The sequence below is a fragment of the Pyrus communis genome, chromosome 15 (assembly GCF_041283825.1).
Source record: "Pyrus communis isolate YQ-2024b chromosome 15, ASM4128382v1, whole genome shotgun sequence".
In the NCBI taxonomy this organism is placed as follows: domain Eukaryota; kingdom Viridiplantae; phylum Streptophyta; class Magnoliopsida; order Rosales; family Rosaceae; genus Pyrus; species Pyrus communis.
This window is the reverse complement of record NC_142579.1, coordinates 30,444,546-30,458,938: the sequence shown is the minus strand read 5'-3', so window position 1 is coordinate 30,458,938 and position 14,393 is coordinate 30,444,546. Positions and strand designations below refer to the sequence as shown.

At 36.3% G+C, this 14,393-nt stretch overlaps 1 protein-coding gene across 1 annotated transcript; it reads left to right on the top strand.

Moving 5' to 3' along the window:
- The first annotated feature begins 7,346 nt into the window (after positions 1 to 7,346).
- On the top strand, positions 7,347 to 9,012 carry LOC148690845 (uncharacterized). Its single transcript, XM_088686925.1, has 2 exons — positions 7,347 to 8,539; positions 8,893 to 9,012. Exons 1-2 carry the CDS (start codon positions 7,459 to 7,461, stop codon positions 8,931 to 8,933), a joined length of 1,122 nt encoding a protein of 373 aa, XP_088543051.1. The 5' UTR covers positions 7,347 to 7,458; the 3' UTR covers positions 8,934 to 9,012.
- Positions 9,013 to 14,393: the final 5,381 nt, after the last annotated feature.

Genomic DNA, 14,393 nt, shown 5'->3' with positions numbered 1-14,393 from the left:
TACCAATTGATTAGAAAACTATATGGAATGATTTAACAAGTTTTAATTAATATTAGGATAATCTGAAAAGGTTACTCTAACAATTGCATCCAGTTTAATTGTCATTTATCAATCGATGAAAACAAGATCGTATAATGCTAATCATACTTTGGATGGGATTATTTCAATGCATGCCGGATAAATTTTGTAAGTACCCCAAGCAGAAGCCACGAGGATTGATATGCACCAAACACGCGCACAGTAAACACGTTTTAGGTAATTAATATTCTTAAACTTATTCCCAAAGTAGAGCAAGAAGATAATCAAGAAAGAGGACCAAAGCCTTGAGCGAGCTACCAAGTTGGTATAAGTCATTTTGGTGCTCATTAAGGTACTCGAACTTGATAATTTGTACTTAAAGATCGATCATGACCTAGAACAACTTGGAAGAAGTTAGGGAAGGCTGTAACCTATAACTTAATTAAGATCAACTAGAACCTAGAACCCCCAATAGTTTGTTCGTACTTAACCATCTCATTGATCAACTAGAACCTAGAACCCCCAATAATTTGTATGTACTTAACTATCACATTCATATGCTTGCATATATAGTGATCTTAAACAATTAATTCAATGGTGCAATTATGCATGCACTGTTGGAGAATAGGAATCCCACATCAGGCATATGATAAAAATATATACAATTAATATATGGGGTTTTCCCCCTAATGTAACTGGAGCATTTTGTGATAAAACCCACCAACTAGTAATAGGTGGTTAAATTGGGACAAAATCAATTTATTGGTGGTGGATCATGTTGGGCCTAAAAATCTTATCTTGTACAGTTAGTCTCACGTGAGTTGATCCTTATTCTTGATGCATTAAAATCAAGGTTCTAACACAATGTTAGGCGCTAATGGGGCGGCGAACAGGGACCTAGCGCCTAAGTGTTTAGATAAGGCCTAGGCGGTTTTTAATTTTAATTAAATTTATTATATACTATATAAATAAATGTCGACTTGTAGTTAAGAAAAATATATAATTTCATTGGGATACATAAATTGCAAAATAAAATGATACATGGATTAAAAAAATGTTTGAACATATTAAAAACATGGAAAACAAGCTTGTAATGAGTGTTCATCCAAGTATTCAACTAGTCACTTACAATTTATTGAAAAAAAAATGCAAAATGAAAGTTATCTATTTTATGTCTATGTGAGAGTCAAAACCTGGGCAAGTGCCTAGGCGGGTCTAACAAGGCTAGATGGGTACCAAGGTGGGTCTAAGAGGGCTAGGCGGATGCCAAGGCGGGTTAGGCGAGCACCTAGGTAGGTCTAGGTGCCATTTCTTAATTTTTAATTGCAGACTAATCGTGGCAGTGATTAATTGCTTAGCACTTAGGTGGGCCTAGACGATACTAGATGAAAATTTTTAGAACAGTGATTATAATACTATTCGTATCGCAGGTTATTTAGAAAGAGGCAACGTACCACCAACATTTCCTATGGATGAAAAGGTACTGTTAAAGGTAGACATTTGAAATCTAGTTGCTAGATATGATAGAACTGAACATTGTACCAAATTTGATATAAGTAATAAAATTAAATAACGATTGTGGATGTAAAGCTAGCCAGTTGGATGAGAATTTCTGAAAGCAAATGAAAACCAATCAATTGTATCGATACATCGCTGTTCAAGTAAACTTAATTAGCCAGGGGTTGTATATGTCGATCTCTGACATTGTTGTCCTACATCCCTTGATATAAAGGCCCCATAATTTGCATTACAATACTAGTCCTAACTCCATGGGACTAATAACATATTCACGTATGAAATATCAGGAGGACCCTTCGGAAAGATATTGGTGCACAGACCCTTTACATTATGGTCTCTCCCACGAGAATATGTACCATCAAATTAATCATCCCAACGACCTTCAGAAGGGTACATATGCATTAGATTTCATCACAACAGCTATATGTACATATAAATGATTTCATATATTAATGGAAATACTGTATCTCAATGATTGAACAAGGCATGTGAGCCTGTGAGGGCCTCACAATTAAATTAGGCTTTATATTTTCTTCATACCCTTAATATATATATATATATATATATATATATATATATATATATATATCTCTTAAAAATTTCATCATTCTTCATATTCTTGATTAGAAATAAGAAACGAAATTTCTTATTCTCACAATTCTAATATATACGATGTACCTCAAATTTATGTTGTTGCGCAAAATGGAAAGAAAAAAAAATCATCTTAAGGTACTAAATTAGGAAAACTTCATTTCATTTTCTTCTTAGGCCTTAATTTGCATTGGGACGGCTCTTTGATTGAATGTCCATGTGTGCTTTTAGCATGTATATGAGAGACTTGTCATGTATTCGTAAATTTATATGGGCCACAAATAATTCTACCTGCTTACTTTTGATGATTTTATGTATATATAATACTTTCCAATATAAATTGTTGAATCATTTTGGACTCGGGAAGAGAATTTCAACTAAATTATCAGTTGGAAATATATTATAATTAAGGATCACATTTGTAAATGGACTGAGCAGTCTTCATTTGTAACCCTTTTTTTTATGGAATGAAAGTCTATCATCTAATAAAAAATAAAAAATAAAAATAATTGTGGAGGAAGAGAGAAAGACTAATGCTATTTCACCTTGTTGATGAGCAATTCAATCGAGATGGACTTCACCTATGTACATGGGACTTATTAAAGAGGTGGTCAATAAATGCAGTCCAAATAGCAACACTCGATAATTTCATAGCTATCTCTGTTTGTATATGTCTATGTACATATACTTTTCATCATGTAACTATTAAAAAATAATTTTCACATTATGAGAAGGATATACACAATAAAATATCAAACTGGCAATATGACAAATTTTCTTTTTTAAGAGAAGTATTATATGGGACTTCATGGACACATCTTTGACCAAAACTTTAACTACAATAATGTAAGTTTTGGCAGTCAATATGTAAATGCATATTAGTTTTACCTTTCATAAAAATACGATTTATGTATAACAAGTTTACTAATGAAGTCGGTGTATGTTCAATAATATAATGGAAACACATGCATCTCCTGCATCAGGGCCTCTTCGATCATCATTTTATAATAATCTTTCATCATCATCTCACTAAAATGGAAGCAACCACAAGTTGGTCAATTTCGAGCGCATACAGAGGTTTCGTAGAAGCATGTGCCCCCGGAACTTATTAGTTACCGTCGCTTCTCCAAACCCTAATGTGAATCACGATAAACCAAATCAGATCTGCGTACGATGATCATATATTAAAATACTATTGAAGAATGATTAGTTGATGATTTGACTTGGAAGAACGAAGATTAGAAAGCAATAACTAGTGTATTATGCTTGAAGAAACAGTATATTCTATTGAGTTAAAAATTGCATCGAAGTTGGTGATTTACACCACCCAGTCCGACGCCTAATTAGATGCTACACTAATCAATCTAATTATTTTTAAATAGAGGTGATTAATTAATTTAATTTTCGGCCTATATACTCTATATTATTAATTCAGAAATTACAGATTTCAGTCATTGGAAAACGAAGACGAGCAGAGAAAAAAAAAAAACCCTGTTTATAAAAAAAGTCACTGACTGATTCGTGAAACCCTAATTTTTTATTTACAGTTTAATTAGCACGGAAATTACAGGTATGGAAGAACACATCAAATGCTTAAGTTGGGTTTTGGGTTGCCCGATCAATTGCCTAGATAATCAAAGGTCAACTTCCGAATTTAAAGTGCACGAACTCACTACCCAATCACTTTTATAGTCTTGATTGTAGTAAATGAATGTTTCATTTTCTTGAAGCAAACTGGTAAATGTCACTCACTATTTGCACTCACTAATAAATAATCTAGTAATCACATAGTAAAGTAGGAAAAAGTGTTGTAAAATACTGAATTATAATTACGTGGTATAATCAATTTAATTATGTATCACGGAAACTAACTGTTAATTCATATCCTGATCGACCGTGAACGTGATCATACTTTGATACCATACAACAGATTCTCGAAAATCTACATATACATTTTATGTCCCTAGCTAGTCGCTTTCATATCTAAAGAAGTGTTAATAATAATGTTGAGGAGCCTTATACAGGTGAGACGTCTTGTTTTCTAAAGGCATACATGAAATGAGAATGCGGTCGTGGGTAGTGGACACAAATATTATGTAATCTTTCTCATCACCATAGATTAAACAGTGAAGATTGTCCTGGATATTTTTATAAGTTTATAAATAATTGGTCCTTTGATGTTTATTTGCGATGATCGAGCAATATTTAAATAAAAAAGGACTCCCAATTTCCAGCCACATAAAATAGTATTACAGAAACCTCCAAAACAATAATCTTAATCCTAGTTAGAAGACAAAGATGTTAATCAAATAACTGGGGTCCTTAATTTGCTTTGCTCTCACATCTTCCAGCGATGCAAAATATACAATGGGGTCGCAGAGATATTTGACTACAATTTTTCAATCATTATATATTTTTTGTATTCTATGGAGAGCCACGCATCTCAGAGCTTCGTTGTGAAGAAAATTAATGCTTCATCATAAAAATCAATTCACAATATAAGAAGTAGCCAAACTTTCATAAACCCATATAAAGTCCCTCATCTCTATCGATGTGAGATTCCTTCTCAACATAGGAAAACCATATGGTTTCAAGATCTTCTTGTCCATAGATAATTGAATGAAAAGTTTCCATTTGTAATCAACTAAAAGCAAAAGTTATGAGGAGAATGTGAACAAAAAACCTTTTCAAATTTGTGTAAAATGTTTAGCTCGATCCTAGATACCAGAAACTTAAATAGTACTTTTTGTTTTGGTCGATGAATGGAAGCACAAACTTGAATAGTACGGGAGCTTGGTTGTGAGCTGGTAGGGATGCTTATGCAGTGCTAGTTAGGAAGCTGGTGAGGTTGATTAACAAAGGCGATTGACAGCTTTCAAACCCTAGAAATCATTTAGTATTTTAAACATAGTTTGTACTATATATAAAAAGGTTTGTACTATATATACTATATATACTATGTATAATGGACTCATACAACTTATGTTACTTTTACCTGGACATGTGAACAAAGTCAGAACTACAACTTCATTAGCGGTGTTGTAGTTCCGTCTTTCAACTTTGGTTCTATACGAAAGTAAGTAAAATGGTCAATGGATCCCTCTCCCATGAGAGATTTTTTAGTGTGGTCAGACATGAGCATATTCAGAACTTTACATGTGTCATATTCAATTAGGAGAAAGTATTTTTTCAAGTATCTTTTTAATTGTATGAAAACATTTGATGTTCTACTTCATATTCCGAGTACATTATCCCATGCATGGATCCCACTAATCATCCTTTTTTTCAATTATTCTATTCTTTTATTTCTTATTCGTTTCAAGATTTAGCAGGTGTCAGAAAATATATATCACCAAAAGTATGGCTTGGCTTCACTCGCCGGTCACCAAGGAAAAGGCAAGGCAACGACAGAAGAGGTAGATTGTCTGCCCTTCTATTTTCATACTCTCATCATACCTTTTTGTTTGTGTTTTTATAAAAATAATAAAACAAAAAGTAATAGGAATATAAAATGTTGATACACATCAGAAGGGCATAAGAAGAATATAAAAATAGGATGACAGACAATCCACCTTCAATGACAAAAGACACGTAAAAAAATAAATAAAATAGAAAACTCCTTCAGCTTTTCCATATCGCATTCGTATGTCTTTTTTGGCGATTTTGCCTCTCGGGGTGTAGAGTGCAGTGCTTGAAAGTTGACACACCGACCCCAGTCTATTCAGTTTTTATTTTCTTAATTAACAAGGTGGGATTAAAGGCCTGTGCATGGTAAATGTTTGAATCCTACAAGTAATTATTCACCAAGTCTGAAGTGTCGGATGACTCTCGAGACTTGGTGAATATAAAGTCGATTAGTGAAAAAATATTCATTAGACATTTTGTTTAGGAGCTAAGCACTTCTTTAGGGTATACCTTTAATACGAAGTAGTATTAAATTACAACATGTACAATTATAGCTGTGTCAAAATATCAGATACGCTATGCTGTAACAAGCAACTAAAGATGTAAACTACATGCAGGACGTGAGAAAGCATTGATCATTTGAACGCTCTCACATCCCACATTTGAGATTCACTCGGTTTGTGATTTAGTATATATCGATAGCTAGCACTCTTCTAGCTCATATAGTTTGCATTTGTAATGAGTCGTAAGACTAATAACCAATATAACAGAATTGCCACATGGCATTATCTAGAAGATGGGTTAGTTAATACAGGTAGAAGGGTACTGTTGTAATTAGTCCTTATGGGTATATAAGGAGTAATAGTGTTCTCATTTGAAGTAAGAAAGCATTGTAAGAATTTCTGAAAGTATTAATACATTCTCTCTTTCTTCCTCTCTATCTCTCCTCATCTTCTTCTTCGTTTCTGGTATCCAGTGTTGTTCACAGCTTCTCTGTGTTAATATGGTATCATCGCCCATTTAGGCTCGTCGCCACTTTCGGTTCTGGTGAAGACTTCCGCTGGTTTGGGTGCTATCTTGAAGATTGGGTGCTCGAAGATTGGGTGTTTGGTGGTTATCTGGAACGGCGTTCTTAGGAGATTTGGTGGTGCGTTTTTCAGCGAATCAAGTGTATTTGTTTCTTTCTTGGGGTTGTGATTCAATCTGTTGGAATTTGATTGAAGTTGGGTCAATTTGTTGGAATTCGATTAAAGCGAAGATTTGGGGTTTTTTGGTTGAATCTTGATGTGTTGATTTCTGTTCTTGTTATTCTATGTGTTTGTTCCTTGGAGTATCATTCTCTAGGACTTGTCGATTTAAAGAAGAAAGTGTCATTCTTTCTATGAATCTTGGAGTTTCAATCTCCTGAGCTGTGTTTGTTCCTTGGAGTATCATTCTCTAGGACTTGTCGATTAAAACAAGAAAGTGCCATTCTTTCTATGAATCTTGGAGTTTCAATCTCCTGTGTTGTGTTATATTGGAGTATCAATCTCCTGGTTTGGTGTCTTTAGTCGAAGTGTGCAATTTGGGTTGTGATTTGGAGTGTCATTCTCCTTACTTGGGTATTGTTTTGTGAATTTTTCGAAGTCAGTTGTGTGTTCCTTGTTTGGTAATTTTTTGGTTTGCTCAGAGTTGTGGTTGATTGAATTCTTTTCAATGGCGTCGTCTTCATTCAAGATTGAGAATTTGTTGGGTATGCTGACTATAAAACTTCGAGATGATAATTTTGCCAAATGGGCCTTTCAGTTTCAGTCGGTTCTTAAAGGGTACAAATTGTTTGGTCATTTTAATGGTACGATTGGTTGTCCATCAAAGTATGCCGTGAGTTCAGAGACTGGTGTTACAAGGGAGATTACCACAGCGTTTCTTGATTGGGAGTCTACTGATATGGCTCTTATTAGTCTGCTCCTTGCTACACTAACAGATGAGGCAATGGAGTATGTCTTGGGGTGCAGGACTGCCTTTGAAGCATGGTCAAATCTTGTTGAAAGATATGCTTCTGTTTCGAAGTCTCGGGTTAACCATTTGAAAACAGAGTTGCATACGATTCAGAAGGGGGCAGATAACATTGATAAATACTTGTTGCGTTTGAAGAATATCAGAGATCAGTTAATGGCTGCAGGGGAGACAGTTTCTGACAATGATATTATCATTGTTGGGCTGGCAGGTTTACCTAAGGAATATGGTGTTATTCGCACAGTTATCTTGGCTCGGGAATCTTCCATTACCTTAAGGGAATTTCGTGCTCAACTACTTGGAACTGAAAAGGAGATTGAAGGGGAAATGAATCTGCTGCCTCAGAATATGGCTGCTCTTTTTGTTCAGGGTTCTCAGTCTGGGCAGAATACTAGTTTGGGTTCTGTCATGTATGGAGGTGGATCTTCGAGTGGTGCATCTTCGTCAAATTCTCAACACCATGCTCATATACCTGCTACTACAGCAGGCACTATTGTTCAGCAACCACAGGGTTCATTTAATAATGCTCATCAACATGGTGTGGAGTCCCAGATGTTTGGTTCGAATACTTTTCCTCCAGGGCATCATGATCAATCTTGTGGATATGGTTTTGTAGCTCACTCTCATTCTGGTCAGCAGCATGGGTTCAAATCTCAGACCTACAATGGGGGTTACAGGGCTGGAAATGGTGGTCAATTCAGGAATAATAGCAGCAACTATAGAACTGGTAATAATTTCAGAGGACGAGGGTTTTATGGTGGAAATAGTCCTTACTCTTCAGGGACAAAACAAGTTCAGAATGTTACTGGGTCGTGGTCCGGCAATACAGAAGCTAGAACAAATGTTGTAGTTGAGTGTCAAATCTGCAATAAAAGAGGTCATACTGCAGTGAACTGTTTTCACAGAAATACAGGAAATACACCAGCTGGTTTCATTATGGAGTGTCAGATATGTGGGAAAAGAGGACATTCTGCGCTTGACTGTTTTCATCGGGCCAACTACACATATCAAGGTCAGCCACCTCCAGTCTCACTGTCTGCCATGAATGCACAACAAACATCTCAGGCTCCTCCTCAGGATTTGTGGATTGTGGATTCAGGTGCTTCACACCACATGACTGCAGATATAAATGCATTAAGTCAAGTGGCTCCTTATCAAGGGTCTGATAATATAACCATTGGTAATGGTTCAAGTCTACCGATTAAGCATATCGGTTCCTCTGCAATTCATACTCCTGATCATTCTCTTGTTCTCAGTAAAGTTCTTCATGTTCCAAATATTGCCAGAAATCTTCTTTCAGTTAAACAATTGTGTGCAGATAATAATAGTTGGTTTATATGTGATGAGTGTGAGTTCTTTGTGCAGGACAAGAAGACAAGGGAGGTGGTGTATCACGGAAAGAGTAAACCAGAAGAGTTATTTCAGATTCCAGTGGTTAAAGCTTCTAGAGGGCACAAGTTTGTTACAAGAGATCCAGTGGCTTACTTGGGGAAACTGGTAAAATCCGATATTTGGCATCAAAGGTTGGGACATCCTGCACATGATATTGTGGCTGCAATGTTAAGGCAATCTAAGGTTTTACACAAGTTAGATGAGACTTATACTACTTGTATTTCTTGTATTAGGGGTAAAATGTCTAGGATACCTTTTCCTGTTAGAAATGACAGTTGTAGGGTTCCTTTTGAGAAAGTTCATACCGATGTTTGGGGTCCAACACCTGTAAAATCTGTGGAAGGTTTTCGATACTATGTACTTTTTGTAGATGAATATACCAGATTTACTTGGATATTTCCCATGTGCAACAAATCTGATGTGTTTGCAATTTTTCTCAAGTTCTATGCTTTCATTCATACTCAGTTTGGGTTAACAATTAAAGGTTTGCAAACAGATGGTGGAGGTGAATACACTAGCAAGCGGTTTACGTCCTTTTTGGCTGCAAAAGGCATTCTGCAGTTTATTTCTTGTCCTTACACACCTCAACAGAATGGGATTTCTGAGAGGAAACACAGACATGTGGTGGACACTGCTCTCACTTTGTTAAATGCTTCTGGTTTAAGTAGTGAGTTTTGGTACTTTGCTTGTGCTCATGCAGTTTTTCTGATTAATAAAATGCCGTGTAAAACCTTGTCTTTTAGATCTCCCTATCAGCTACTATACAACAAAGTGCCTGAGGTACAGTCCTTAAGAATTTTTGGAACTGCTGTGTTTCCATGGATCAAGCCGTATAACAATCATAAATTGCAGTTTAAGTCCAAAATGTGTATCTTCTTAGGCTATGCAATGGGGTATAAGGGAGTAATATGTTATGATCAACTGTCTAAGAAATGCATTATATCACGGCATGTTATTTTTGAAGAGTCAATATTTCCAGCAAGGTTGGGGCCTTCTCACAGTGGTGTGGCATCTGCTGAGACAGTCAATCAAACTAGCTCTGTGGTTATACCATTTCCTATTCCCATGAGGTCTACAAGGGGTCAATTTGAGCACGGTCAGCTATCACAGAATCACATTTGTGAAGACTCTTTAGCATCAACATCTCATGGTTCCTACTCTACAACAAGTGATACACCAACTCCACCTCCTTTGCTTCCTGTCCTCGATACTACTCAACTTCAGGTATTATTACCTTTGTCTGAGCATTCATCTAGCACTGATTCACATGTCTTACCTGTACACCGACCACTTCATCCTCGGATTCAAACTCGGTTACAAACAGGTGCTATTTCAAGAAAGAATTATGCAGCTCATTTGGCAACTTTCCCTGAGTTAAATTCATTACAAATACTGGAGTCTTGCTCTGATATGTCCTGCTCTGGTTCGATTACTAGTGCATGTCCTGGAGTGTTTTCATTCCTAGCTGATATCACAGAACCTGAAGAACCTAAAACTTTTAGGGCAGCATCGTGTAAGTCTGAATGGCAACATGCTATGCAAGAAGAATATGATGCATTAAAGGCTCAAGGTACATGGGTTCTAGTTCCACCTCCATCTCACAGAACAATTGTAGGTAGCAAATGGGTGTATAAAATAAAGAAACATCCAGATGGAACAATATCAAGGTATAAGGCTCGGTTAGTTGCTCAGGGGTACACTCAAGAACACGGGCTGGATTACTCAGAGACCTTCAGTCCTGTGGTCCGACACACTACTGTTCGATTAATTCTTGTTTTAGCTGCACAGCTTGGTTGGAATCTGCGACAACTAGACATTAAAAATGCTTTTTTTGCATGGTGATCTCGAGGAAGAGGTCTACATGCAGCAACCTCAAGGATTTGTGGATCCTTCCTGTCCAAGTTATGTGTGTAAACTCATTAAATCTCTATATGGCTTGAAACAAGCCCCGAGAGCCTGGAACTCGAAGTTCACGAGTTATCTTCCATCCCTTGGTTTCACAACTTCCTTATCTGATACAAGTTTATTTGTTAAAGTAGATAAAGGGGATATTGTTATCCTATTGCTCTATGTAGACGATATTATACTCACTGGTTCCAACCCTACAACAGTTCAAGCAGTGATCAGTGACCTTGCAGAAGTCTTTGATCTCAAAGACATGGGCAGATTGTCTTATTTCTTGGGGTTGCAGATTCAGTATAAAGAAGATGGTTCATTGTTTATCAGCCAATCGAAATATGCTCAAGATCTCCTCAAGAAGGCAGCAATGGAGACATGTAAACCTACATCCACACTGTCTAAACCACATGCACAATTACTTGAACAAGAAGGTGATCTTCTCTCTGACCCACGTCATTATCGAAGTTTGGTCGGGGCTCTCCAATATTTGACCTTTACTCGGCCAGATCTTGCTCAGGCTGTTAACATGGTCTGTCAGTTTATGACTTCTCCGACTGATCTTCATATGCATCTTGTCAAACGCATTTTACAGTACCTGAAAGGAACACTTGAGTATGGTTTGCATTACAAAAAGAGCTTGGATTTCAATTTGCTGGCCTATTCTGATTCCGACTGGGCAGCAGACATAAATACCCGACGTTCAATAACTGGTTTTGTGATTTACTTGGGTGATAATCCCATTTCATGGCAGTCTAAGAAGCAATCCACAGTATCTCGCAGCTCTACTGAGGCTGAATACAAAGCTTTAGCACATTCTGCAGCTGATTTGTTTTGGATTCAATCTCTTCTCAAAGACATGCATCAGCAAATTTTGGTGCCTCCAGTACTTTACTGTGACAATCTGAGTGCTTTAGCTCTAAGCTCCAATCCTGTCTTTCATTCGAAGATCAAACATCTTGATACCGACTATCATTTTGTTCGTGAAAAGGTCCAACGGGGTGATTTACTTGTCCAATATATACCTACTGAAGAACAGGTTGCAGATGTATTCACCAAAGGCCTGCATGGTCCTGTGTTTGTAAAGCACTGCCGACACCTTGCTCTTGCTGTTTCAGGTCCAGTTTTAGATCCCGTTTTAGGTGTTTAGCTATTTCAAACTTCACCTGGCAGATCCATGTTCAGTTTGAGGGGGGAGTAATAACCAATATAACAGAATTGCCACATGGCATTATCTAGAAGATGGGTTAGTTAATACAGGTAGAAGGGTACTGTTGTAATTAGTCCTTATGGGTATATAAGGAGTAATAGTGTTCTCATTTGAAGTAAGAAAGCATTGTAAGAATTTCTGAAAGTATTAATACATTCTCTCTTTCTTCCTCTCTATCTCTCCTCATCTTCTTCTTCGTTTCTGGTATCCAGTGTTGTTCACAGCTTCTCTGTGTTAATAAAGACAAGAATAAAGTGTGGTATTACAATATTATTGTCGGATACTATCAATTCATGTATTTTATACTATATATATATATAGGTGACATATCTTTATATACTTATGAATGATGAAAAATCATATCATGTGATGTTATCTCAACATCGACCAATATAGGCAATAGTAAGACAGACATACTTGGTCCAAAAGAACCTCTCATCTTATTTGTAATCTTTTAGCAGCATGCGGGCTAATGACTAAATAACTAGGCAATGATGACATACCATAATCTAATGAACGATCTATGCTTTTTGTTAAATGTTTATGCGTTCTAGCAGGAGGAATACATATCTTGATGAACAGAAAAGGCAATCTTGTCTGGTGGCGGTGGAAGAATTAAAAAAATGTGGGAGATGTTTATATTTTCTACAACTTTCGTGACATTATACAAAAGGCCAAGCCTACCAAAGAGATCGACAACCACATCTATCTAATTTTCAAATGAAAAAAAAATAAAAAAAAATGATGCCGACAGCACAACAAAAATATTCCATTCCATTAATCAGGCTTATATTCGTGAAAGAGTACAATAATTTTGGATCATAAAGTGTGTTGAGTGTTACAACTCATGTTAAAGGGAAAACAAATGTGAGTGGAGATGCTGCAAAAAAAAAAAAAAAGTTTCTATCTCCAATTTGGTTGTCAACATTCTCATCAATTGTGAACCTCTTTTTTTTGTTGGATCATCCTATTCGATAATCTATGTCGCAGACATGTTTTATTGCGTGACAGATCTTTGACCATTTTTTCAATCCACGGGGATAACACAATAGTTTTCATATAGATCAACGTCGTGTACATTTACTTCTATTTTACCTTTTGAACTCAAAAGAGCTAGAACCACATTACAAAAAGTGATAGGAGTATAATTGATGTAAAAGACTTGCAACTTGAATGGTTAAGAGAATTTTGGCTTTCTGTGCCAATTGTTCATCACCTAATATCACTTGCATCAAAGAAATTATGATTGCAAATCTAATTAAATTTACAATCTTTTCCCTACTTCCTCATTATAACAAGAGAAAGAAAACTAACAGATGCAAAAAACTTGTAACTTAAGTAACTAAAAAAGAATAATACTTACATTCTCTGATGAGATATAAGCTCATTCTCCCATTTATAAATAACGTAAAACAAACTTTACTACCTTATCATTGATTTTGAACGGTTACGATTATAAATTATTTTCAGCTGCCATTCTTCAATACCTATCATAGCTCGAATGAAATGAAAAAAGGGGGGTAACTTTTGGGCTGGGCTTTAAAGTATTGATGGACCCAAAAGTTCCTTTCTTTTGATTTCCCCCTTTTTTCTAAATTATTGTCAATATCAGAGTCTAAGACAAAGGACCTAAGCTACCTACAAGATTCTGCCGACTTTTACTTACAGATTACATGAGACAATGGGAGGGTGCCGACCTACACCCAGATTCTGGTGAAAAGACTACGTGCTCTGAGCCGTCAGATCAGTGCAGTCACATCCTGCGCACCTTTATTGGCTGGAACGTTGGTTGTGGTCAAAGTTCAAACTTCTTCTCCTGTCTCGATAACGTGGCAGTGAAAAGTTGGGCGGTGTTGTGACCTTATGGTGAGGAGCACTGTAGGACCTCAGGATTTGCAGCGTCTCCTCGGAGTCTCGGACAGTCGCACGTGGGTATCGATTCAACGATCAACCCCAAGTGTGGAACTCCCTCCCCCCACCAACTTTATATTCGCCTGAACCCACAAAAATCCCATCTTTTTAAATTATCTATTTCCCGAATCTAACTTAAGATTTTATTTGCCTTAGTACCACGGTTTAGTGTTATTTTTCTTTATTTATAAGTAAGAGATTTTATATTTAATTCTCGTCAAAGACGAATTTGAATCGTATTGTTGCTATATCCCTTAGCAAGATTTAGCTCACCTTATTCCTTAATGTAGATAACATCATTTTTTTTAAAACAAAAAAAAAAATTAAGATTTTATTTTAATTGAGGAAAAAGATTATAAAAATAACCCACAACAATGACCTGAAACGACCAAAATTAAAAAATGAAATAATTGAAAGTGGAATCGGGTATTTTGATTTGAATCCATGGAAAACGATT